Genomic DNA, 26,813 nt, shown 5'->3' with positions numbered 1-26,813 from the left:
CTCAGGCCAATGACAGGGAACCTCCTGTGACTCTTCGAAAGCGACCGCAGATCCAGCCGAACCCCTGGCATCTTCCCAAAGTGCATCTGTGTGTCCAGCTGAATTCAACCAGGGTATCTCTGCATGGGAAACTCAAGGTACAATGTCAAGGGGAAGAGAATGAAACATCACCACCACTGTGCATTAGAAAAGCTGTTTAAAGTACCACATGCCGAAGTGACCAAAGAGTCTCAAGTTGCTTTGCTGCGGGCATGGGGCAACACCGGGGGCTGTGATCCTGTTCTGCTTCCTGGGCAGGCGCCTTCAATCCCAGGAGCTGGCTCAGCCAGGGCCAGTTCCAGCCTCTTCCCTTGTGGGAAGGGCCCAGAGTCATGAGGGCTTGGGCTCCAGCCACTGCCTCTCTGCCAGCAGCTCTCCAAGTAAGGAACAAAAGCAGAAGGACCCCCCAGCAGGATATGGGGGCTCCCCAGCAGCCAGGACAGCCCTTTGCAGCAGCGCTCCCTCTGCAGCCATCGCCACCCCTCCAGCTGGAGGGGCCCCTGTGTGGTCAGGGCTGGCTTTTGGGGCTGTTTGCACCGTCCAGCTCAGGGGCAAACTCTGTGATGACCCTCCGGGCCAGCGGGTTTGTGGTCTTGAGCAGTTCGGCGGCAGATGGCCGAGTACCGGGGCTGGTTTTGCTGCTCTTCTTCTGGAGCAGGGCTTTAAAATCCTCATTCCTGCTGGAAGACTTCCCACTGCTGCCTGCTGCTGCCAGGGACTCACCAGCTGGGGAGCCTGAAGTCTTTACGGGTGAGTGGGAGGTGGGTCGGCTGCTGAAGGTGTCACCAGGCTCTTTCCGCCCCAAGACCTTCCTCTTCGACCTAGGCACCAAAGGGACATGGGAGCAGTCTGGGACTGGGCTGAGCTCCCAGAGCGAGGCGCATGGTAGTGCCCAGCCTGCTCTGCTGGGGCAAGCTGACAACATGAGCATGGCAGGTGGTGCTCCTGGCAGGAAGGACCGATCTGGAGCTTCCCCGCTGGTTGCACTCTGCTCAAGGCAGCAGCAACCAGGCTGTCCCCAAGGATGAACACCGGTCCTAGTATGGAAAATGGGGGTGTTGTGGTGGGGGGACACTACACCCAGGGCTGTGGCAGGGGTGGGACTCAGTGGGCACAGGGGCTGTCCCCTCCAGTACATGCACCAGCCTTACCTGTGGATCACCGTGAAGAGATCCTCTGTGGTGCGGGACGTTGTGAACACCTCATCGTCCTCCTCCACGATGGACTCGGCCGTCTTGTCACTGGCAAAGCTCTTCTCCTCTGTGCTGGCTTCTGCTGAGCTGCCTGTGGGCAGGGAGGAGACAGCAGTGAACCCCCTGTGCAGCATGGGGAGCCCCTATCCCTGGGGTGATCCCACCACAGGGGTGGGAAGACCCTCACCTTGCTCTGAGGCGGGCTCGCTGGCAGGCATGCTGCCCACAGCCTTGGGGGACGGCAGATCCTCGGCGTCAGGGTCGCAGCAGGCGGGCTCGGTGTCCAGTGTGATGATGGGGCTGGGGGTGGGTGGCAGGTCCCCCACACCAGCTGCCAGCTGTGCTGGGGCTGGCATGAGCGGCAGGTACAGCACGCTGGGTTTTTTGGGCACTGGCGGTGGCACCTTGGCTTTCCTGCGCTCCCCCTCGGCACCGCTCCGTTCTGGCCGCAGCTCGTCCAGGCTGCCCTGCGAGAGCCGCCGGGGCCCCGCCGGGGTCAGGGACAAGTGGGGCTCCCCCAGACCCCTCCTCAGCTCCCCTCTCCGCAGCACCACAACGGCCTCCTGTGCCAGCCCCTTCTCCTTGGCAGCAGTGCCTGGCGGGGATTTGGGGGACAAGGGACCCTCCTCCCGCAGAACTGGGGGCTTGGGCAGGATGCACGGGGGGCGCCTGGCCAGTGGTGGCTTCTCTGCCACAGGTGGCTTCACTTTTCTCTCCGGCCCCGGGCAGGGGACCCGTGCTGGCTCCTCCATGTGCTCTTGGCCATCGGCGTTGTCCTCTGGCTCCGAGCGGCTGATGGAGCGGAGGCGGACGGAGCGCAGGTCGGACTGTGTCACCACGGGCATGATGGGTGTGATGGGACTGGTCTTCTGGGCCAGCTTGGTGCCAAAGGTGGAGTCAGAGTGGTGCCGGCTGACCTTTGTCTTCCCCTTCAGGGAGATCTTCAGCCCTGAGAGGTCGAGGTGGGCGGGTGGAGTCAGTGGGAGGTCGAAGGACAGCCTGCCCTTGGGGCTCCTCTCCATGGGGGACGTGGGGGGCAGAGAGGATTTCCTCTCGGGGACCAGCGGCCTCACACGCACCTGGTGTGGGGAATGCCCGAGGATGGTGGAGGTGGGTACGGTGGGGGTTGGGGTCTCTGACTGACTGGAGTACCCGCTGGATGGGGACATCAGCCCTGTGGGCCTGCCGGGCGAGGAGGTCTTGAGGTCTGCCTCGGCAGAGAGCTGGGAGGGCGTCGTGGCCCTGGAGACCGAGGGGGACACGAGGGACTCAGAGCTGCCCCGTGTCTTGGCACACTCAACGGCCGTGGTCCCTGTGGTCGTGCTTGAGCCAGAGAGGGACTGGTAGGGATCGCTGCCGGCCCTCCAGTCCGTGAGATGCCACTGGTGAGGGGCAGCTGTGCTGTTGGGCTCCCTGCCCGCACTCCCCTGGGGGTCGGCGTGCACCAGCCGGTGGCCCTGGAGCTCCGGTGGGATGCACAGGCTCTTGGGCCGCTGGTCCTTGGGCAGCGCCGCGCTGAGCCCCTCGTCACTGTCCTGCCCCTCTTTGATCAGCGAGACGCTGCGTGTGGGTGGCGAGGGCTTCTTCTTGGCCTTCTTCAGGGAGATGCTCTTGGAGCGCCGCCGCCGCTGCCCCTCGGGCTCCAGCCCCAGGGAGATGTTGTCGGTGCTGGTGCTGCCCTCGGAGCTGGCGCTGGGGTAGCCCAGGGCATAGTTGGCGCTGCCCCGCCGGGTCTCGGCGTACGCGATGTCCACGGAGCAGAGGGACCCCGAGTCGGTGGGCACCGACAGTGAGCGCTCGCGGAAGCGGCACCCTGCCCGCTCCACCTCCAGCTGCACCGGCCCTGCCGCCGGCTCCGGCTCCTCTCGGCTTCCCGGCAAGAAATTCCCCTTGGCTCCCTGGATGCAGCCGGAGCTGGCGGGGGAAGTGGGCACTGGGCCAGAGAAGAAGCTGGGCCCGTTGCTGCCCACGCGCTCTTCTGTGGTGATGAAGAAGGAGGTGGAGGCGGCAGGGGAACCTGGGCTGGGCGATGGGACGGAGCCGCCCGGCGAGGCGCAGGTGGGCCCCTTGCCCGGGCCAGTGGTGAGGCTGGAGGGGCTACCATAACCCAGGGGGCTCCAGGGCGGGGAAAAAGGGGTGCCCTGTGTCCCATTGCAGGCACTGGCACAGGGGCTGACTGCCCCATCCATGGCAGCAGGCGGCTGGCAGCAGCGGGCCCCGAGGTCACTGAAGGTCTTCCTCAGCGGGGCCGAGAGGGGCGGACGAGGGCTGATCTCCTGGGGCGTCCCCCCGCTCGTGGTCTCAGGCACGAAGCTGCAGGACAGGGACTCGGCGATGGGCGCGTGTGTGCTGGATGTGGGGCCGTTGGCGCTGCCTGCAGGGAGAGAGCCTGGTGAGCCCCATCCTGCCTCACTCACGGGGACACGGCCCTGCCCCGCGCTCTGTCCCAGCCCGTGGCCACTCTCCAGGCTGCACCTCTGCCCAGGCATAAAATGTGGATCTGTCGACTGGAATGTGCCATGGACAAACCAGAGGCCGTGGCAGGAAGTTCTACCCATGGGGACATCAGTCCCATGGCAACCAAAGTGTTGCCCTGGTCCCCATGGCTGGGACAAGGATGGGGTTCAGGAGGAGCCAGGTCAGGCATTGCTGGCTGGAACAAGGAGGGACATGGTGGCTCACAGTGCCACCTCATCACAGCACAGCCAGGATGGGGAAGGAGCCAGCAGCCGTGCTCTGAACACCCCCAGCAGACAGGGATGCTCAAGGCTGTGGTGGGCTAAGATCTGACTGACTCCAGGGGAGGAGCAGTGATAACCAGTTGATGGTCTGACCACTGTCATGGGAAGAAACCTTCCTCCTACCCTGTGAAAACTGATCTGGAGCAGCTGGTGCCATGGCTTCTCCCCCTGTCCCTATCTGCCTCCACAGACAGGCTGGCTCTGATTTCTCTACAGCTTCCATAGGGGACAGCAGGATGGAGCCCCTGAGCCACAGTGGCTGCTGTTCCCAAGGGTCCAATCCAGCCTGGAAGCACTTCAGGCACTCTCACATGCACACCCTTGGCACTGGCATGGCCAGCTTGCCACCCCCAGCAAAGAGCTGGCCCGGTGTGTGCCCCACAGCCACGGCACCCTGCCACAGGGTCTGGGTGACTCTGTCTCAGAACCCCGATTCAGGACAAAGGAGCTGTCCCTGATGCCATGCCAGCCCCAGGCCAGCCCAGTGTCACCAGTGTGCCCAGCACTGTGCCTTGGGAGGGCACAGAGTCGGTGCGGCGCCTGCGTGTCCCTGCAGTCGGGGTGTCCCCGGGAGCCCCTCTGTGCCAGGCTGGCTGCCAGCCCCGGGATGGCTGTGCCACCATCAGGGCAGCTCTGGGGCTGCCAGCCCTGCCCAGGTGCTGCCTGCGCAGTTCTTGCCGTCACCTTGGTCTCGCAGGGACGGGTTAGGGAATCCAATAATGGTCCGTCTACGCCGCAGGGTGGACTTGGGGTTCATCGCGGTCTCTGTGTTAAACAGGGAGTGACGAGCACTCGCGTGCCTAGCAAAGTGCTGCCCTGTAGCCAAAACAAACAGCTCTGCCGGAGCCCTGCCCCATCACCCCTGTTCTCTGCGTGTCCCCAGCCTAGGATGGTGACACGGGTGGGAGCGTGGGATGCAGGAGGAGGGTGTGAGCCATGTGGGGTGAGCACAGGGGAGATGGAGGCACGGTGGGAATGCTGCAGAGGGAGGTGGGATGGATGGAAAGCTACAGAGAGCAGCCCTGAGCTGTGAGACAGGCACAGGTCTGTGCTGGTGAGGCCAGACCCCACACCACTGTGCTGAGCCAGACTGGGGAGGGCTACGTGAGCCATGGAGAGGGAGAGAGACCAGTGTGGCCCTGGCACAGCTCTCCATGATGGGAAAGGGTGGAGAGAAACCTCTGCCCTTCAGAAGGGGCACCTCACCCAGCCACCAGCCCCAGCCACCGACCTCGGCCGGAGCAGGACACCCGTGTCTGCAAGGACAGGACTGTGCTGTGGGGAGATGTGGCCCCGAGAGGATGGACAGACAGAGGAGACAGGCTGGGTGCACAGCCTGTGGTAAGAGCCCAGATGACAACAGACCTGGCTGGCTGGGCATTACATCAGGGGTGTGAGAGCTGCCAGCAGCACGGCCAGCGGAGCAGACACACAAAGCTGCAGATGGCACAAGAGATGGCTGGGAGTGATGGACACCAGCATGGCCCTGCTGTCCCCTCTCTGCCCCGGTGCCCACCTAACCCCAGGAACACAGCTCACAGCCACAGCCCCCTCCCACCACCCAGCTCCTGCCCCAGATGGCTGCTGGGGCGCATCTCTGCCTGCACCCCGTGTCCCCCCGCCGCGCCCTGGGCTGCTGCCCTACCCGAGACATTGATGGGGACAATGTTGGTCTGGATGGAGCCGGGCTGCTGCCACTGCTTCTCCTCCACGGGGGGCAGGGGGAAGGCCCTGGGCCAGGGGAGCTGCTTGTCCGGGCTGGTGGGGAGGCTCAGGGAGGTGTCGGGAGACCGAGCACCGAGCACAGTGCTGCTGGTGCTCTCCTCTTCGGCCGCTCGCTGGCTTGGGGGCTACGGGGAGAAAGGCACGTCAGCCACCAAAGGGACAAGGGTGGAACACAAACAGGGACTTGCTGCCCGCCCTGCCACCCCAGAACTCACCATAAGCACGAACTCAAGGCGCTTAGCAGGTGGGGGTCGAGGTGAAGGTTCAGGGGAGGTGTCGGGGGGCAGGTGACCAGCAGCACGGAAGGTCTGCCCCGTGACCCTGCTCTCGGTGTACTGCTCCTCATACTCCTCTGCAAGAAAAACAGCACCTGGGACCCTGCTCCTGCTGCCAGATCCCGGAGCAGGGGGCACGTGAAGGGATGGGGACTGTCCCCTCTGGTTGTCCCCAGCCTAGCTGGCCGTTCCTGCTCAGGACAGGCAACTCAGAAGGTGAGGGAGACCCCAAGAAGGGTCTGGGGGAACTGAAGAAGCACAATGATCCCAGCAGCTGGCCCCACTCCTCCCGGGGCACAGCCAGGGGACGCGCTGGGTCTCGATGGGAAACAGTCCCACTGGGGACAGCCAGGAACTCAGTGTGTCCCCATCCTGTAATTGTTGCGCTAATTAATGCTGGTGGCTGCGGACTGGCGGAAAGCAGGGCTGCTCAGGCTGACTTAATGAGATTACAAGCTGGGGGATGGCTGAGCTGCTGATCTCATCTGATGCCTGAGGAGCATCTGAGCCCGGGCCGCGTGACAGCCTGGGCCAGAGATTGGAAGGAAACAAAACCGCTGGCCACGTTGATCCAGTTAGGCAGATCAGTGGCAGGTCCCTGAGGCCCTCATGAGAACTGTGCTGTGGTGGGGCTTGTGGGTGCCCTGGTGGCCCCGCTGGCCTCAGTGGCCCAGCAGGCAATCCTGGTCCCAGTTGCTTTGGCACCTGCAGCAGTGACTTGGGAGGAGAGATCAGTGAGGGGCTGCTGGACACTGGGACCGCCAGGACCCAACTCCTGCAGCCTGCTGGGGTCCAAGGAGTGGCTCAGACATGCGTGTGGGAGACGAGCTCACAGTCCCATGGTGGCCACATAGCCCAGGCAACACCACCCCCACCCCTCACGCAGCCCACCCCAGCCCCTGTCCTCGCTACCTTGCAGCAAGCTCTGGAGGTTGAGCTGGGCCTCCTGGTGCAGCTGCTCCATGCCCGGTGGGCGCCCAGCTGCTAGGAACACGTTCACGGGCTGCTGCCATGGCAGCTTGGCAGGGGCGGCTTTCTTGCTCTCGAGGTCCAGGTTAGAGGTGGCTGCAGGTGGGAGAGAGCGGGGTCAGAGGCGGGTGGGGGGCGGCTTCCCTGCGGGTGCTGCTGTAGGAGAAGCACAGTGCTCATCCCACCCCAGCTCTCCAGGAATGCCGGGCTGTGGCTGCGTCCCACCCTGGCAGGCTGCTGCCCACTGGGACCAGCCCTCATCGCCGCCTCCACTTCGGGGGCTGGACACCGACCCTGAGGGCTGCCAAGAAGGGAGCCGGCTGAAATTGGGGAAGGAAGCCAGCCCTGCCACCCGTGCCTAACCGCGCCCGGGCGCAGGAAACGCTGCACGCGCTGCTGGAGCAACACCCTGGCCGTGGAGGAGCAGCAGCTGCAACCCAAAGGCAGGAGCCAGGGACCCAAATCTTCCACTGCACTGAGCTCAGGGCTCACACAGCCTGCCCTGGCCTGGACACCCCCGAAGCTCTCCAGGGAAGGAAACATCTGTGAGGACTGCTCAGACCCTCTGAAACACCCCAATGGGTGGAAAAGTCCCTGGGAGCAGGATCTGGGCTCAGCACTGAATGGCCCCGTGGGGAGCTGAGCGCTGCTCCCACAAACAGGCTTTGCCATGGGAACACTGCACGGCTCTGGGTGCACATGGGTTTGTACCCAGCATGGATCCAAGGGAGTGCCACCACCTGCATCAGCACCCTGGCAGGCACAGAGCGGGTCTCTGTGAGCTTTACACAGGGATATGAATGACCAGGATCGCATCCCTGGGGATTTAGGGCTCATCCTCTGCTGCATGGTCCCTGTCCCCACCCCCATCAGCTGAGACACTCCGGTTACCAGTGTGTGACAGTCACTTCCTCTCTGCCACCTGCAGAACCGACCCCAGGAACACACCTCTGCCCTGCCGTGCCAGGCTGAGGCAGCGCAAGCACCTGGGAAGGGGAATGGCCCCAAAACAGGTGTGGGACCCCCAGCAGAAGCCACACTTCCCTCTGCCCCCGGTGGTCAGGCAGCTGTGGCCCAGCTCATGTGCACCACGAGCATCCCCCCGGCTGCTCACGGTGCCGTCCTGCCCCCAGGTGCCTTCCTGCCCCCAGATGCCCTCCTGCCTACAACACTCCTGTGCCCCTGGGTGCCCTCATGGCCACCCTTCCCCCAGCTGATGGAGCCTGCACAACGCCCAGCACCCCAAAGCAAGGTGCCATGTCCCCAGCGTAGTTACTTTTATAATTTGTTTCCATAACGACGGGCCTTAACACCGGGTTTTTTCCTTTTTTTTTTTTCCCCTTCTTCCTCCTCTAAATAATTTGACTTGTTTCCATACCAACCAGGAGGTGTTGGGGCGCATGTGTGCCTGTGTGTGCCACGCACAGGGCAAGGTTGGGCATCTCCCCGAAAACCTGACCCACAGTGCCAGGGGCAGAGACCACACCTTCACCTTCTGCGGAGCCCAGACCCCACAGCCTGCTGGTTTTGGCGTGGTGGGGGATCCAGTGCTGCCCTGTCATTTCTGAGAACACCCCAAATCCTGGCTCGCCGCACGTCCTGCCTGGCTCACCCAGCCCCAGCCTTTGGCCTCAGCACAAGACGCTCCTCACCTTCCGCCCGTGTATCCCCCTGCAGCCACCCCCCAGCAAGGACTCGGGGACACCCTGAGCAGCAGCTGCAGCCCCTGCCGCCCTCCCCGGAATGCGGGAGCTCACCTCTGCACCTCGGCCCTGCTGCCGAGCCACCCCCGGCACCCACCCGGGCACCGACCCCGTGCGCAAACCACAGCACCAAAGGCTGGGTGCGGCGGAAACGCGGCAGCACCCACGCCCAGCACCCAGCACCCTGCACCCTGCACCCTGCACCCTGCCCTGCCGCGGGCACAGCTCCGGCCGCAACGGGAACACGCCGTGCCGGGGGAGTGCCCGTGAGCTTCCCCCTCTGTGCTGCCACGTGCCCATTTGGGACTCGGAGTGACACGGCGCGGTCCTGAGCCAGTGTGGGCTGAGCTGAGGGCACTGCCAGGGTGCGGGCACTGCTGAGCTGCGGGCATCCCCAGGGTGCTGGCACCGCCAGAGTGCGGGCATCCCCAGAGTGCGGGCACTGCTGAGCTGCGGGCATCCCCAGGGTGCGGGCATCCTCAGGGTGCGGGCATCCCCAGAGTGCGGGCACTGCTGAGCTGCGGGCATCCTCAGGGTGCGGGCATCCCCAGGGTGCGGGCATCCTCAGGGTGCGGGCATCCCCAGAGTGCGGGCACTGCTGAGCTGCGGGCATCCTCAGGGTGCGGGCATCCCCAGAGTGCGGGCATCCTCAGGGTGCTGGCAGCACCAAGGCACGGGCATCGAGGGTTCCGGTTCCCCAGCTGGCGAGAAGGGCTTGGGGCAAGAAGGGAAGAGCCGAGCGCTCTCCTGGCACCCATATGCCCCAAACATTCACCGCAAGGACAGCTCTGCTCCAGAGTGAGCAGCGCCCCGAGGCTTTGGCTCCCAGGCTTTTTTTGGGAGCAGTGGTTCTGAGGCTGTTTCGGGAGCAGAGGTTCCGGGGCTGTTTTGGGAGCAGAGGTTCCGGGGCTGTTTTGGGAGCAGTGGCTCCCAGGCTGTCTGGGGAGCAGTGGCTCCCAGGCTGTTTCAGGAGCAGAGGTTCCGGGGCTGTTTCGGGAGCAGTGGCTCCCAGGTTGTTTCGGGAGCAGAGGTTCCGGGGCTGTTTTGGGAGCAGTGGCTCCCAGGCTGTTTGGGGGGCAGTGGTTCCGAGGCTGTTTTGGGGTGACACTCCCAGCCCAGCAGCGCTCGGCTCCGCGATGGGCTGTGAGGAGCCGGCAGTGCTGATTCAGCGCCACGGCCACAGCGCTCCCGAGGGACGGGCGGTGTTTGGGAGCAGCCTGATGCAGGCTCAGTACGAGGGCAGTTTTAAGTGTCCAAGGAAGCCCGGCTGCCACCCCCGTCTGTGGGCACGGGCTGCCCCAGGCAAGCGGGGGTGTCCGGCAGGAGGCCACAGCGGCTGGCGGGGCAGCACAGCCGAGCTGAGCCAATGCCCTTGGCGGTGACCCTCCTGCCACGCTTATCAGAGACCGGCTCAGAGCACAAAATGCCTCTGAGGGGCTCCCACCCCGTGCCGAATGCCTGCGGGAGATGAAGGGCATCGGGATCCCGGGACAGCAGAGCCGCAGGGACAGCTCCATCCCACCAACCCCAGCGCTCTCGACCTGAGCCTGGCCAGCCTTGCTGCTGAGGGAAACTGAGGCACGGCTGGTGGGTTCACCATGCTCCCTGCTGGCACCAGGCCCCCTCCTGAACCCAGGGCGTGCAGAGAGGAGCAGGCGGTGTCCCCTACTCTGCCTGCCCATGGACATCTGCCTGGGATGTTCCCAGAGCCAGCACCACCAGCTGCAGTGGATGCTGCAGCCTCGGAGCGTCCAGGCTCGGGCTGTTGTGGCCATGGTGGGTACAAAAGGACTGAGGCTGAATTCCAGGGAAGTTCGTTTGAAGGGGAGCTGAGCTCCACTCTCAGCTGCGGGAACGACATCCCTGCAGGACCCCCAGCCCCTCAGCATCTCCTGAGTCACCCCGCTCCATGCCAGCATCCCTACTCACCCACAGCCCAGGCATCCCGAATCCACAGGGAGAGATTTGACAGAGCCATCAGAGCTGTTTCAATCCCGGCCGAAGCTGCCGTGAGTCGATGCCTCTCGCTTGAATTCACCGCCAAACTTTTCCCTCTCAGGCTCGCTCCCCACGCGCGGGAGATGCCGGGGGCGCGTCCGGAGCCGCTCGGAGCCTCAGTGGCAGCGTGGAGCTCGGGCAGCAATGATGTAACGGCGGCAGCGGGCGATGCGCCATCGGCACAGCAGCCATGGCAACCGGTACAGGCACAGCCGCAGCTGCCGCCGCCGCTCCGGAGCACCGAGCACGCCGGAGGGCGAGGGCAGCGAACCCGGGGGCCGACACCGACCCGGCAGCAGCACCGGAGCGGCACGGGCGCGGTGCCGGGACCGTGTGCCACGGCCTGCCCTCGATCCCGGAGCGCTCGGGGACATTGCCGTGCCCTGAGCCAGGCGCACGCTGCTCCACGGCGAGCGGAGAGGAAGTGAAAAGAGCGCACAGAGAGAGCTGGCAGCGGCCGCACAAACACCTCCTGTCCCAAGCTCACCCCCTGCCGAAGCGGAGCTGCCGGCCCAGCTCCCGGCGCGATGCGGAGCCGCGTCCGTGCGCACGGCAGCCCCAGGGCCGGACACCCGGCCAGGTCTGAGTGAAATCCCGAAGCGACACCCTGCTGACACCCCCAGGCCCGCCGTGCTCACCGAGCAGAGCTGCCCCGGGCACCACTTGCACACGCTGTGCCTGGGATGAGCCCTCACCGGGAAAGCCAAGAGACTGAGCCCAGTCCAGATCTGAGCCTCTCCAGGACACCTCCACTGTCACAGGACTGGTGGCACAGCTCCAATCCCCCAGTGAGGCAGGGCCACCTGCACAGGTGTGTGACCTGTGGGTGCTTGAGGGGCTGGAAGCCTTTTGGGGGTGCCGTGCCCAGACCCAGCTGGGCCGTGCCAGGTTCCTGGTACAGCACGTCCCCGTGCTCCCACACAGGTGCCCAGCAGGACCACAGGCACTGTGAAACAGCACTGCCTCCACACACCGCCTCTGCCAGAGGTTCTCAGCTCTTCCGAGCTCCCTGCTTAGCAAGGAACCAGCTGATTTTTGTACCCATGGGAGACAAGGGCACAGCAGAAGCTGCTGGCTGCAGGGTGGATTTGGCAGCTCTGGGGGTCCCCCAGCTCATGGGGGGAAGGTGGGATTGTGTGAGGTTTCTGTGCAAACCACCAGCAGCAAAGCACCCGGTAACATCCCTGTCCATGGGCAGGACTCGGAGCTGCAGCGGGCAGGGACATTCGGTCCCAGCAGCGCCGTGGGCCCCGGGCAGGGGGTTTTGGCAGGAGGGTATGTGTGTGTGCTGGGCCAGGCTGGCCCAGGGGGAGCCCCGTGTGCCATTCCCCCGTGCTGCGGGGATGGGAACCACCCACAGCTGGGCTGGCAGCAGGGTCCAGCCCTGGACAGCACCAGCCAAGGTGGACTCAGGCTGCTCCCTGACGGAGGGCTGAGATCCACTGCTCCTGGGGCCAGAGCAGCAGCACTGGAGCAGGCACTGGGGTCTGGCTGGAGCCAGATTCCTGCATCAAGCCCTCCACCATGGGCAGTAGGACCAGTGCCCAGAGCCCCCTCCAAGCCCTGCCGGGGCTCCCTGGCAGCCTCCTCATACTGCAGCTCTCACTCTCCTGTGCTTCCCACCAAAACTCCAGGCACAAATATTTCCTGAGAGCCTCAGGGAGCCTGGCATGGCAACCTGTGAGACCCAGCCGGTCCTGGCAGCCCAACATCACCACGTCAAGGCCAAAGAAACGGGCAAAGAAACCACTGGGCACAGGGTGGCCACAGCTGGGTGCCCACTGGCCTTCCCGATGTCCCCAGCCCGGCTGGGACTGTCTCGGGGCACATGGAAGCCCAGGCAGTGCTCACCACTCTGCCCAGCACGGGCTGCCTGTGCCAGAGGCTGCTTCCAGAGGGGTCCTTCCAGGAAAGCGCAGCTTCCCCTGTGCCCGGCTGGTTTTACACTCCGCAGGGCCGGGACAATGCGAGGAAGTCGCCTGAGAGGGGAATGCGGCCAGAGGCCCTGGGACAAAGGGGCCTGAGACCTGAAATCAGCTACAGCAGGAGCGAGAGCAGCGAGAGCAGCGACAGCAGCGAGGGTCCTGCGTGTCTGTGATGTTTGTGTCGACCCACGGCCCACAGTCCCACGGTCCTCCCTCCTGCTGCCACCAGTACGTGGAAGCTGCCAGGAGGACACAGCAGCTCCGGGACAGGCAGGATCTGTCCCTGCAGGACTGCTGAGTGCTCAGTGGGACACGTGGGCTGGGAGCCGCTGTCTTTCTCTGCTTTGTCACAGCAAGACACCCCACTAGGCTGGGCAACGGCGGGAGGATTTAAAAGGGACGGGGACATTCCACAGCTCGGGTCAGTCTGGGAAAGGTGGCACAAGACTGGTGCTGCTGGACAGCGCTGGCCCCGGGGGCTGTTGCATGGCTTCCAGAGGGTCTGTGCCCAAGAGCTGCCCCCAGCCCGGGGTCCTGCCCTGCAGAGCGAGCAGTGCCTGCAGCTCCCACCACCCCCAGTGCCCACCTCAGCCCTGCCCTGCCGCCTGCCTTACCTGCCCGGTGCCAGGGTGCCAGGAGCCACTCCACCTTGGCCATGGCTGTGAGTGCTGGGGGAAGCCGCTTGCTCGCTCCGGCCACCCAGGAGCTGCTGCCTCAAACCGCACCGAGAGCACTGAGCTCCCCCGTCCTCGCTGCCTCCAGCTCCAGCGGGGAGAGGAAGCGACCAGGAACTGGCTGTTTGAGTCAGCGCCACAGCCCATTGTCCTGGCCCCGGCCCCTCTTCCTTCCCCAGGGAAGGATGGTGGAGGGACCGTGGCTCTGCACGGCCCATCCCACATCCCCCCGCCCTCAGGCGGGTCACCCAGGAACGCACATCCCTCTACTCCAGCACCTGGAGAGGGATGCTATGGCCAGGACAGGCTGGACTGCCCGAGCTGGACAGGACCACGGAACCAAAATATCCCCCAGCTGTGGCTGGAGCACCGTCTGAGAGTGGTGGGTGACCTGGGGGGACACAGCACGTGGGGGTTTGTCCTCCCAGCAGAGCGTGGCCGTTCCTACATGGAGCAGCCACATGGGAAAAGACTTTAGTGGGGAAAACAGCAGCACCTGCAACCCGTGGCTGCCCCTGGCCTGGCTGAGCTGCTGCGTGCCAGCTCCCCCAGTCCTCACAGCTAACAGAACCCTTCTGAACCCCCTGGCTCTGGCCTGGGAGCTGCCAGAGCTCCCAGAGCTTCCTCTCGCTGCAGCTCCTTCCAAAGCCTGGAGCAAAGGCTCTTTGGGGACCACTTTCCCAGTGCCCCAGGGCTTTGTAAGGCTGAGCTGGCTTCTCCCAGAGGACGGAGGCTCCTGGCAGCCAGGGCTGCAGCAGAACCAAGAATGCTGCCCCAAGCGCAGGCTTCATTCAGGAACATCCCACACCACCACAGGGCTGCTCCTTATGGAGCCTCAGCTCCCTCCCCTCGGCAGATAAGCTCCAGCCTGGACCTGCTGCCACCTCTGCATGGAAGCCTGTGTGCAGCTGCTCAGGAATGCCCCAGGCACTGAGGTCCCAGCAGCCCAGCGAGTGTCCAAGTTTTGCTCAAGATTTACGCCCAAGATGAGTTTTGGGCCATGCAGTGCCAAATCCCCCTCTTCCCTGCCCCCAGCAGCTGGATGCAGGTCTCCCCAGGGAGAGAGGAACCTGAGGGAGACCTGCTGGACATCTCCAGGCTGGTGGGGAACCTGAGGACAGAGATGAACCAGCTCTGGCCAGGGCCTGGCCCCACAATCCCCCTTGGGCCCTTCCTGCAGCTCCAGGAATTCCTTTGACAATCCAGAAGTGTGATTAATTCTCCCTCTGAGCGGCACCAGGTGGGAGAGGTGGGCAGGGAGCAGAGCAGCACCCGATGGTCTGGGCACTGCTCATCTCCCGTGCCCGCAGATGGGAGCCAAGGGCACCGTGGTGAGCAGGGCTGGCACAGCATCCCTCATCCCCCACCCCTGCTCCAGGCACTGCCTCCCCGGTCCCCCTGCGCCCCTCGGTCCCTGCCCGCTTCCCGTGCCCCGAGAGGGGAGCCAAGGGCCATGTGATGGACACCGGCCAGCCCCACCTCTCTCACCCCTCCCACCCTCAGCTCAGCCTCTCTCCTGGTCCCCTCCTGTGCAACCCGAACTTCTTGTGTCCCATTTCGGTGCTTTGCACCCACTGCTACAACAGCGGTTGCAAAATTAGGCAGCGTCAGGTTGTGCTGCCACCCTCTCTGCCCACTGATTATTAAGCTGTGACAGTCATTTGGGCTGTGACAAGCAGTCCCCGCTCTCCTGCAGTTTCTAAGCAATCTTCCCGAGGCCTCTCCCAGGGCTGGCAGTTCCCTGCTGCTGCCCACACTGCTGTGTCCTGCTCCCAAGGCAGCAGGCAGGGCAAGGGCAGAGGAGCTGGGGCCAGCAGAGCCCAGAGTGCCGCACTCCGGGACTCCAGGGTTCTGGTGGAGTTGTGATGGGCCCCAGCTCCTTCCTGGCTCTTCTGGCATTCCCAGGAGCTGGGCTGGAAGAAGAGCTGGAGCACTGGGGAGGGTGGCTGAACTGCCTGGACCAGGACAAAGGGGTGACCAGACAGGTCCTGCTTGTTTGACCCTGCTTCCTCAGAGGGCACCTGCCCTCAATGCCCGCTCCCAGCTCCAAGCGAGTCCTCTGCTCCCTCTGCTCCCCCTCAGAGAGCTCCCTGCAGAGCTGCAGGGCTGTCCGCCTCCCCGAGATTGTTGGTGGTACAAGAGCCCCCAGACACCCACCAGCCCTGCGATGTGTGGGAGAAGGGAGCTGGGTGTGGGGGCTGTGCTGGGCTCCCTGCCCGGGGGGGCGACTACAGGGGCTCCCCACTGCCGGGACTGGCTCCCCACACCTCGGGGCTGCACCCTGTCCCCAGGGCTGGCTCCCCACACCTCGGGGCTGCACCCTGTCCCCAGGGCTGGCTCCCCACACCTCGGGGCTGCACCCTGTTCCCAGGACAGGCTCCCCACTGCAGCCCCATGCCCAGGACTGGCTTCCCACATCTAGGGAGTGGATTCCCATGCGCAGGGCTGGATCTCCGCTGCCCAGGCAGGCTCCCCACACCTTGGGGCTGGATCCCCACTGCTCAGAGTTGTTTTCCCTGTAACCCGGGGCTGGCTCCCCACACCTTGGGGCTGGCTCCCTGTAACCCGGGGCTGACTCCCCGCAGCTCGGACAGCCAGCACCTGTCCCACACGCCGGGGAACCGTGGTGGCCCCACCGCCAGCCCCATCCCGCGCCGTCCCCGTCAGGAGGCCGAGCCTCGGCCGGGGTGACCTCTGCCCGTGTCCTCCAAGCGACCCACCGGGACCGGGAGCGAGGAGCGCCGAGCCGAGCCCGAGCCGAGCCCGAGCCGCCCCCTGCCCACAGCCGAGCCGGGGGTCGCGGGGCCGGCGGGGCCGCGGGTTCGGTACCTGTTGCCGAGCGCATCCTGCCCCGCCGCTGGCTGCGCGGCCCCTTCCGCTGCGCGTTGCCCATCCTCCGCCGCCGCCCGGCCCGGGCTCCGAGCGCCGCCGCCCCCGGGCCGCCCCCCGGCCGCCCCCCGCCGGGCCCGCCGCGCCGTGCGGGGAGGAGCCGCGGGGCCGGGCCGGGCCGGGCCGCATCGCTCCGCTCCGCTCCGAGCCCGGGCGAGCCGCGCCGAGCCGCGCCAGGCGGCACCGGCACCGGCACCGGCACCGGCCCCCGCCGCCCCCTCGGAGCCGAACGGGCGCCCAATGGCGGCGGCTGCGGGGGCCGGGCGGGGGCGGCGCGGGGCTCGGGAACGCCGGGGTGATGGGGATGGGCTGGGGGGAGAGCGCTGCGGTGAGGGGGATGGCGCTACCGGGGCTGGACAGCCCCCGAGGAGACGGGGCTGTGGGGTACGGGGGTGATCGTGGGGCGGGGCCGGGCACCCTCCGAACACCAGGGCTGGACAGCCCCCAGGGTGATGGGGTTGGGTTGGGGGCCCTCGGGCTGGGTAGCCCCTGGGGAATTGCTCGGTTTAGGGGTGAGTGGAGGGGGTCCTGGGGCCGGACAGCCCCCGGGGGGTGGGGGTGAGGGGGTGCCCGGGCTGGGCACCCCTGAGGCAACGGGGCTGCATGTGAGGTCCTGGGGCTGGGCACACCGGGGGTGTTGGGGCTGGCTGGGGACCCCAACGCTGGCCCTGTCGGGGAGTGGCTGAGCAGGGGATGGATGGAGGCGAGGAGTCGGGGATCTCTGTCAGGAGGCAGAGGTCAGCTCCAAGAGCTGCTGCGGCCACGCACAGAGAGAAATGGAAGGTTTGGGAAGAGCTTTGGGGCTGGGTTCGGTCAGGAACGCTGTGTGAGAGCTCCAGGACGTTGCAAGAGCCAGGCCTGGGGGTGATGTCACCTCAGGTAGGAGAAGCAGGGTTGTCTCTGTCTGCCAGTGCCTCCAAGGTCCCCATTCCTGACACTGCGTGTCCTGGGCGGTGCCATGACTGCACAAAGCTCAGCTGCATGCAGGGACCCCCAGGAGTCCTGGATCAGCTACTGCCCTGGCGTTCCTTCCTCTGGCCCAAACATCACCGTATCTCATGGGAAAAAAATCCCTTCCCAGAGTGGGGAAACCTGTCCAGCATGCCAAGACCTCCCACGTGCACAGCCCTTCACCCCTGGCAGCCAAGAGGGATCGGGATGGCTCAGCCCAGCCGCTGCGTCCCAGGACAGAGCATCCCTGACACATCGGATCTCGGCATCCAGATAGCAACAGAAAGGACCAGAAAGCGCTGGGAGGTTGTTATGGAAACAGCCACAAATTGGATCAGTACTTGGTGCAAGGAGCAGTTTGTGTGACTGATGTGGGAGCAGGTGGGTGTGACAGCCGCAGCGGTGCGGGGGCCCCGCGGTGGCACCCTGCTGCCCGTGCTGCGCTCCTGTTCTGGGCTGTGGCACCGCCTCAGCTCCCAGGGACCCGGGCACGGGGCTGCAGGCAGCGCAGCCTGCCTCCCACCCACCTCACCCAGCCTCTGCGCTCCCCGGGGAGGTGAAGGACTGGGGCGAGTTGGGGGCGGTTGGCAGAAATTCCATCAAGAAAATACTTCCCGTCGCTTCCCCGAGTCCCAGCCGAGCCCCGCACACGGTGTCAGGCGGGGGGCAGCGGCCCCTGCACGAACAGCCCCACTGTGGGACCTGGGGCCGTTGTTCCGCTCCCTGCCCTGGGGAGCCACGCCAGGCGCCCGTCACTCCGAGCCTCTTGTCACCTTGTCACTCGTGTCACCACGGCAGCCCCAGACCCCGCATCCCCTCCAGCGCCGGGCACGCACGGCTGCCCGCACTGTCCCTCCCCACGGTCCTGGGAGCCCAGCCAGAGCCGGGGGGCTCCTCCAGGACCCCGGGCTCACCGTGCCCGGCCCAAGGGGCGGGGAAGGGCCGGTGCCGCGGCTCCGCTCTGCGCTCCCGGAGCAGACCCTCTCCTGGCAGAGAACCCAGCTATGAAGGAGCCATAAACATTCGCTAAGTGGCCGAGCCGGTTATTTTCGGGCCAAGAGGCCATGTTAAAGCTCACAATCAGCGAGGCAGATGAGCTCATTGGAGAACAACGGCTTGGGGCCGGGCCAGAGCCGGGGAGCGGGGCCAGGGCTCGCAGCCCCCGCCGGCTCCGTGCAGAGTCGCTCCCGGGGCTCTCCCGGACCCTGAGAGGTGCCACGTCCCGGCAGAGCCACCGGCAGGGTCCCCGCCAAGCTGGAGGGCAGAGCTGGGGCACCGAGCCCCACAACACCTTGTGCTGGCCGCTGAAGGTGACCCCCGAGCTGCCCCCCGAGGCCCGGGAGGGGATCTGCGTGCAGGGCTGGAGCTGCCGTGACACCTTCGTGCCACCTCGAATCCCCTCCAGGCTCTGCATTCCTGGGATTCCTTCAGTGCACCAAACTCCTCGCTCTGTGTCCTGCTGACCCTCCTGCCCAGCCCGGGCCCGGCCGGGGGTGCCCTCCCTGCTCCCGGCGCTCCCGGGCCGCGGGATGCGGTCACCCGGCTCCGCTACACCCCGGCAGCGTGCGAGCTCGGCACGGAGCCGTGTGTGGGGTCAGGCAGAGGGGACAGGGGTGCCCCAGCCCTGACCACCCCACGACCTGCACCCACGCCCGCAGGGCTTCCTCTTTTGTCCCCCGAAGCAGCTGTGACAGAGAGCAGCGCGGAGCCAGGCTGTGCCCCGGCACCGTCACTTGTAGCTGCCATTTACGGGCCTCTGACGGGAGACGGGGTGCGAGGGGTGCCATTGGCACCTGTCCCGCACTGCCCCGGCTCCCCTCTGCGGGACACGCCGTGCACCTTCCTCCCCTGGGGGCTCCGCGGAGGCCTCCTGTCCCAGCCCGAGCGGGTGAGGAAGAGGAGGGACACATCCAGTCCTTGGGCACGGGCACGGGCAGGGAGCAGAGGGCACCGCACCCCTCCCGGGGCTCTGCCACCATCGCTGTGTCCTGTGCCAACCTCCCGCGATGGGCGCTGGGCTCCCGCCACCCCCGGCCCTCGGTGCAGGGCAGGAGCGGGGAGCCGAGCTGTGCCACCCCGGGCCGCTGCTGCCCGCACCCACCTGCGGTGACAGCCACCCTGTCGTGCAGCCACCACTCCCTGCCCTCGTCCCGCGGCGCTGCCGGGCCCTCCCGGGGCGGGGCAGGGACAAAACTCCGACTTACCCAACTCCGCCTCCTCCCGTTCGTGTCCCCGGCGGGCGCAGGGCCGGGGTGCGGCAGCTGCCCCGCACCTCAGGGGGTGCCCCGAGCCCCCACGGCCGCGGGGAACCGGCGCTGCCCTGGCCGGGAGCGGGAGGCGGCCACAGCGCCAGCTCTGGCAGTCGCTCGCTCGCACTAACTCGAACCAGGTTTCTGGAGAAAGGCTGGATGGAAACGGTTCTCCCACCCCAGCCCAGGCCCTTCTTAAAGACATAGCTACACATCCCCGCCGCGCTGCTGGGGATGGAGCGGGGATGGAGCATCCCGCGCCTTCCCGGTGGCTCTGGGAGCCACAGCAAGGGGGGCGATTGCAGGGTCCCCTGGGGAGGATTGGCACCCACCGCCTCTGCCGCGGGCTGTGCCAGCCTGCGTGGGGGCTGTGGGCAGTGCCAGCGGACCCTCCAGGGCTCGGGCGGCCAGGTGAAGGTTTCCTGGGGCTGGCAGCCCCCTTTGGCTGTCGGGGAGGTGTCTGTCCATCCCCCCTGCCCTTGGCTGGGGTCCCAGTGCAGCAGGAAGGGAGCTGGTCCCACACAGGCTCTGCCTGACAGTCGGGACCACCCGGCAGGCGCCGGCTCTGGGCAGGGAACACCCGGGGATGGCCGGAACCTTCTCAGGCTCCCATGGGGGCACCCCATGCTGGGAATGCGGTGGGGATCTGCTCTCCCTGCTCCCGGGACACAGCTGCGGGAGAGGCCCTGCAGACGGCGAGGACTCGATGGTGACGGAGCAGCCCTGGCCAGTGGAGAGGTGCCAGCACTGGGCAGCCACGGCCGCCAGCTGGGAGGGAGGGGAAAGCACCGGAGCAAAATCCTGACACGGGGGGAGGTGATCTCGGGGCTGAGCCTGCAGGACAGGGACTCCCCCCATTTCCACAGAACACAGACCAAGCACAAGACAGCTCGGGAGCTCCTTCCAGGAGCAGTGAGAGCACAGATCCTGGCACCCTCAGCATGCCAGGAACCCCCATCTCTGCAACAGACACTGTGCACAGACAGAACCACAGACACCGTGTGCACACTCAGACAGAACCACAGACACTGTGTGCACACTCAGAACCACAGACACTGTGTGCACACTCAGACAGAACCACAGACACCGTGTGCACACTCAGACAGAACCACAGACACTGTGTGCACACTCAGACAGAACCACAGACACTGTGTGCACACTCAGAACCACAGACACTGTGTGCACACTCAGAACCACAGACACCATGTGCACACTCAGACAGAACCACAGACACTGTGTGCACACTCAGACAGAACCACAGACACTGTGTGCACACTCAGAACCACAGACACCATGTGCACACTCAGACAGAACCACAGACACTGTGTGCACACTCAGACAGAACCACAGACACCGTGTGCACACTCAGAACCACAGACACCATGTGCACACTCAGAACCACAGACACTGTGTGCACACTCAAACACACTCAGACAGAACCACGGACACTGTATGCACACTCAGACACACACTCAGAACCACAGACACCATGTGCACACTCAGACAGAACCACAGACACTGTGTGCACACTCAGACAGAACCACAGACACTGTGTGCACACTCAGAACCACAGACACCATGTGCACACTCAGACAGAACCACAGACACTGTGTGCACACTCAGACAGAACCACAGACACCGTGTGCACACTCAGAACCACAGACACCGTGTGCACACTCAGAACCACAGACACTGTGTGCACACTCAAACACACTCAGACAGAACCACGGACACCGTATGCACACTCAGACACACACTCAGAACCACAGACACTGTGTGCACACTCAGAACCACAGACACCGTGTGAACACTCAGACACACACTCAGAACCACAGACACCGTGTCGCAGAGGGTTTGCTCTCTGCTGGGGATGTGGGATGTCTTGCTGTCCCTGTCCCCCTGCCTGCCTGTGGGGACACTGAGGCAGGATCCAAGATCACAGCAGGTCTGTGCTGCTCCATATGGATGCAGCCGGTCACTCAGGGTGCCAGGGAGGGAGGAAATGGCTGCTCACAGCCACTGTCTGGGTAATGGGGAATTGCCTTTTTCCCTGGCTGCTTCGATCTGCTGCCATTAATTAACTGGAGGAGTAATGATCGTCTCCTGATCCCCACGCTGCCCACCACGCTCAGGCTCCCCACGCTGGCTCCTGGAGCTGTGCCCAGCTGGCAGACGCTGTGCCAGGCTCCAGCAGCCAGGGGACGGTCACCCCATGGCTACAGAGCCACGCGCCCGCCACTGCCCGAGGTGCCAGCCTGCTTCCCTGCCAGGCATCCCGGTGCCAAGGTGGGGGAGCAGGAGGAGGACGGCAGAGCCCGCTGGCACGGCTCAGGAGAAGGTTCCCCTTGCCAGCATCCTTGGCCCGTTGGGCGCTGCGCCAGCCCCTGCTCAATCCAGACTTTGTGCCGGCGGCTCCCGGGCACGCGCAGGGACCGGCGAGTGTCCAGCCCTGTGCCAGCACCTGCAGGGCCATGGGCACGGCCAGCTGGGCACTCAGGGAGCACAGCCCAGGCTGGGAGCTGCACACGCAGCCCCAAGGAACCGCTGGGTTCCTAAGCACCAAGGTGGGTCCCTGGTGGGCTCCTGTGTCCCTCCCCAAGGGTCACCGGCTCTCCAAAGCACAGCCCCGCTGGTGCCTCACCACATGGATAACCTGCACAGGTGCCACAGGGAGCCATCCTGCACTCCCACCTCTGCCTCCATGGAGCACCACCGAGCTCCCTACAGCTGGAGAACCGGCTGCCAAGGCACGCTCCAGCTCTGCTTCCACGCGGAGGTGAACGCATCCCACATGCTGCTTCGGGATGACGCAAACTCCAAGAAGACACAGTTGAAGCCAATCCATGTTCCTGGTCCGTGAGTGCTGCCATATTCCTGGCCAAAGCAGGGCTGTAAGTGCTTCCTAGGAAGAACCAGGAGCACCAGTGCTCATGGAGTCCCTTCTAAGCTCTCTCAAGACGGGCCCGGGCAGGAGGAGGCAGAAGCAGCAGGGCTGTGCAAGGCTCCGAGGGCAGCGGTGCCTCTGCTCCCTGGTGCTTTCATGCACTTCCCGAGGTCCTGCTCTCCCCAGGGGCCCCTGAGGGCCACAGCCCAGCTCCTGAGCAAGGGCCACCAGCTCAGCTCTCACACAAACTCTGCCAAAACACCACCCGAGGGTTCAAAGACTTATTTTGGAACGAGCGTTTGGATCCATCCAAGCAGGAACCTCAGCCCTGACAAAACCCTGGTGGGGGTGCCATCCTCAACATCAGCTCAGGATGTCCCATGTGTCCCCTGAGGCTCTGCAGGGTCTCCACAGCCATGGGCAGGGGAGCCAGGGGAAACTGTGACCAGGAAGGCTGGAAAAGCCCAGACAGGGCCGTCCTTTCCTTGCAGGAGCCGCAGCAGTGTGGGGAGCTGGTGGCAGCAGCGTGGGCTGTTCTGTAGCATACGTTTTCAGGGAGTGGCCATCAGCCCGCTGCCGAGGCCGGCTTTCAGCCAGAGCAGGGCCCATGGGAGGCGTGTGTTACCCATCCTTCCACCTCTCGCTGAGCCGTCAGACGGTTCCTGTTAAGAGGAGGGTGCGGCTCCTCTCCCCCTCCTCCGGCAGCCAAGCCGGCTCTCCAGCCTTGGTCAGCATCCCGCTTCCCGCCCACATCAGCAGCCTGGGGAGATGTGCTCGCCCCTCTGACTCTGCAATCACCACTGGCTCGGGGAAATGCAGGCAGAGAAAATCTCCTGGAGGTCTGGAAGGGTTGTGGGAGCCTGCACAGGAGGCTGCAGTGGGTTGTGGCTGGGATGAGCAGTGCTGGGCTCCTGAGGGCGGCCCCCACTCGCATCTTGGGCACTGCTGTGAGGCTTTGGCACTTGTGTGGGGCGAGCAACCCTCACCCCACACCGGCCACAGCCTGTCCTGGTGGCTAAGAAGGCTCCAAGTGCCACTTCACAGTGGTGGTGGTGGCCAGGGCTGCTCGGGAAGAGAGCATCAGGGTGAACTGAGACCACGTCTCACTCCAAACCAACCCTTCCTGTCCCCTGAATTTGGGACATCTCCTTCCCTCAGGTGTGGGGTCAGAGGAGTGGGGCTCAGGTAGGTTCACACGGGTGAGCCTTGGCACTGCAGGCACAGCTGCAGCCTCTGTCCCTGCCCCAGGGACAGAAGGACAGAGCAGCCACTTCAGTCTGGCAGGAAACTCCAGCATGTCAGAAGAGTTTTTTTCCTTCTTTCATTCCTTATTTTTTTTTTAATCCAGGTGCAGAATATGGGAGAAAACATCTGTGCCAGCTGTGCAAGGGAAGAGCTGAGCAGAGGGCATGGGGCAGCAGCCCCAGCTGGCCGACAGCTCTGTCTATGGATGGCTGCTTGCAGAGGAGGCTGGGAGGTCAGAGGATGGGAACGCTGCACATTTCAGCAGCAGCAGTAAACAGCTGCTCCTGCCAGCACAGCCTGGGGTTCCTTCCAGAGAGCCGTCCTGCAGCTCTTCAGGGACCGCACCTTCAACAGCTCTCGGCGCCGTCCTCTGCTTCACTGAGATTTATTCTGGAGCTGCAGGGTCCTGGGGAGGAGACTGAGCCACACTGGCCTGTGTCACCCTCTGGGGCATGCCCGTGGGACAGGGGGCCTGGTCCCTGCTCTGCTCTGTGCCCACCCAGGGAGGAGGGATGCTCCCCGCTCCCAGCACTGCCGGTGAATAAGAGCAGAGGAATCCAACAGCCCTTGGCTGCCGTCTCCTGCTGGAAACATCCACGCTCGGACAAGTATTTCCCCAGCCCTTTGCTGTGAGATTTCCTCCCCTGGAAGCAGCACTGCTCCACTGGCATCTCCCCTTCCTGAGGAGGAGGAGCAGCTCCCTCAGCTCACAGCCTCTGGAAGCAGCAGTGGACGTGTCCTGCTGCACAGTGCTGACCTGAACTCCCCAGCTGAGCAGACCCGTGGCTTTGAACCCCCTAAACCTGTCTGGTAGGAACCAAAACCAGGCAGAGGCTTGTGACCCAACTGAAGATGCTCAAATCTGGGAGCTGGCACAAGGACCGTGCTTGGGAAGGGCAAACCACCACAGGACCGTGAGAGCTGGGCTCAGGTCATCCGTGAGGGCTGGACAGCTGCTCCCCTGCTTCCCACAAGATAAATCACAACATTTTCACCACTACACACCTCTGACCCCAGCGCTGAGCCAGCCCAGCACATATACATGAATACATGCATATTCATGGCTCTAATGAGGAGCTGAGGACAATTTGCTGCTGCCTCACACGGACGCGTGCAGGTACCTGTGGTGCCAGGTACATGGAATGAGCTGAACACACAACGTGGGGCTTCGTGTTCCCCCACAGCAGCAGCTGCAGGCGTCCCCCGAAAATCCCCCCACCCATCGCTCTGCTACCCCTGTCCCCTACACCCTCTCCCTCATGGTGTCCCCCGCTGTCCCCCCTCTCTGTCCCCCCGTGCCACGGTGGCACACGCACGGCGCTCCTGCGGCCACCTGGAGCAGTCCTGGCCTGCTGGCCACACAGGCAGGGAGGGACCATCTGGCTACCGGCACCATCAGCTCCTCCTCCGGCAGCCCCTGCTCCAGCAGGAGCAGCGATGCTGGTGCCGGCTTTGGCACACGCTGGCTCAGCCTGGCTGGGTGGGAAGCCTCGCTGAGCCCGCTGAACGATGTGCAGGACGCTGCAGCCGCTGCCAGGCTGGGGCTGGGTGCTCCGCTCCCTCCCTCCATCCAGGACCGAGCTGTGAGGATATGGCAGTCACTCCCCATGGCTCCAGGCAGATGGAGCAGCGAGGGAGCTCTTGCGAGGGGATTTGCCGAAAGCAGAGGCGCACGCTCTGCCAAGGGCCTGGGAAATGCGCGGTGCTTGAAGGGAACGTGCTGGAGCAGCGCTGCCCTCCCCGCCCCGCAAAGCCTTTAAAATAAACTTCTATAAACAACTCCAAAATGAGCTTATTTTAAGATCCCCCGAATCGGAGCTGCCTGTTCCTGACCCAGCACAGCAGCCCGTGCCAGACCGAAATGCTTGGAATGGGAAGTGGAAGGAGTCCAAGGGAACCCAAACCCCGCTGGCTGCCAGCAGAGGGGATGAGCTGACAGGATGCCTGGGGGACAACCCAGCATTTCCCCAGATACACAACACCCCGAGAGAAAACTGCCCCACGCTGGACGGGACAGCCCCCTCCGTACCCCAGGATGAGGTGAAGTGCCTGAGGCAGGGACAGTATGGGGGTGGCAAGGACCAGCCCTGACAGCCCGGTGTCCCCATTGTCCCAAAGCAGCCCCCAGTGACTGCAGGCACAGCGTGAGGTGTGCTTGGCCGGCAGCCTGGACAAAGCCCACTGTGAGCAGGGAAATAAAGCCCGGGCAGAGGGAAAGGGCGCAGGGCTGTCCTGGCCTCACCCCAGTGCCCGGCACGGTTCCCCGGCCACTGGCACCGCGGGCCTCGGCGAGGCATTGCCACCCCCACTCGCTCCCCTAGACCTCCCTGCCCATGGAGCGGGGCCCCGAGAGTGGCCGTGGGTCACCGGCCCGGGGAGGGGACACGGGGTGACAACGCTGCAGGAGCAGCAGCGCAGCGCTCCGGCACTGGGGCAGGGAGCGGAGCCCCTGGGAGAGAGAGGCGGCTCCAGCAGGGACGGCTCGTCCCACGGTGGCTGTCCCCAAATCCGCGTCTGTCCCCTTCCTCTGCTTGTCCCCAAACCCGTACCTGTCCCCAAACCCGTACCTGTCCCCTCCCCGTGCCTGTCCCCTCCCCGTGCCTGTCCCGTTACCTGTGCCGGTGGCTCGGAGCGGCCGGTCCCGCAGCAGTGACTGCAGCCGGGCTGCGCGGCGGTGCAGGCGGGCGGCACGACGGGCCAGAGCCCGCAGGTGGCCCTCGATGTCCCCCAGGAGAGCGAGCGAGTGGCCGCAGAGCTCGGCCAGCTGCCGCAGCAGGGCGAGGGCCGCCAGGCTGCAGGTGTCCCGCAGATCGCTGAGCGGCCCCGCCGGCCGGACCCGCACCGCCACGCTCCGCCGGTAGAACGGCATGGGGCGGCTCGGCCCGGCTCGGCCCGGCCCGCCTCGGCTCTCTTTGCCCCGGTCCGGTTGCCCCCGGCCCGGTTCGGTTCAGCCCAGGCGGGCACGGCTCCCCCCGAGGAGCCCCGCGGCTAGAGGGCTGTGGTCCGGCCGCAGCGCCGGGGCTCGGAGCCGGGCTGTGGGAGGAGGAGGAGGAGGAGGAAGGGAAGGGAGGGGCGGCCCCGCTCGGGGGTGCTCGGGCCGGCGGCGGGGCACGGCGGCAGGAGCTGCGGGGACGCTGCCAGCGGCTCGGGCTGGGCACGGGCACCCTCCGGTACCTGCTGTTCCCATTCCCGGGGGCACGGGCACCCTCCGGTACCGGCTGTTCCCATTCCCGGTGGCACGGGCACCCTCCGGTACCGGCTGTTCCCATTCCCGGGGGCACGGGCACCCTCCGGTACCTGCTGTTCCCATTCCCGGGGGCACGGGCACCCTCCGGTACCGGCTGTTCCCATTC

General features: G+C 65.3%; 1 protein-coding gene across 6 annotated transcripts; it reads right to left on the bottom strand.

Annotated features, from left to right (window-relative positions):
* Positions 1–177: 177 nt before the first annotated feature.
* Positions 178–26,431, bottom strand: NHSL2 (NHS like 2). 6 transcript variants are annotated; one of them, XM_058847532.1, is made up of 8 exons: positions 26,074–26,431; positions 6,886–7,038; positions 5,914–6,050; positions 5,619–5,823; positions 4,658–4,789; positions 1,420–3,606; positions 1,191–1,323; positions 178–860 (listed from the first exon to the last, which is right to left on the bottom strand). In XM_058847532.1, exons 1-8 carry the CDS (start codon positions 26,327–26,329, stop codon positions 548–550), a joined length of 3,516 nt encoding a protein of 1,171 aa, XP_058703515.1. In that variant the 5' UTR covers positions 26,330–26,431; the 3' UTR covers positions 178–547. The 6 variants fall into 6 exon arrangements, with proteins under 6 accessions (XP_058703515.1, XP_058703516.1, XP_058703518.1 ...); XM_058847533.1 differs by having other exon boundaries at positions 4,658–4,738; XM_058847535.1 differs by lacking the exon at positions 26,074–26,431 and adding an exon at positions 16,072–16,188.
* Between the last annotated feature and the right edge of the window lie 382 nt (positions 26,432–26,813).

The sequence above is a fragment of the Poecile atricapillus genome, chromosome 12 (genome assembly GCF_030490865.1).
Source record: "Poecile atricapillus isolate bPoeAtr1 chromosome 12, bPoeAtr1.hap1, whole genome shotgun sequence".
NCBI lineage: Eukaryota > Metazoa > Chordata > Aves > Passeriformes > Paridae > Poecile > Poecile atricapillus.
The sequence above is the reverse complement of the archived record's forward strand: the minus strand, read 5'-3'. Positions and strand labels throughout refer to the sequence as shown.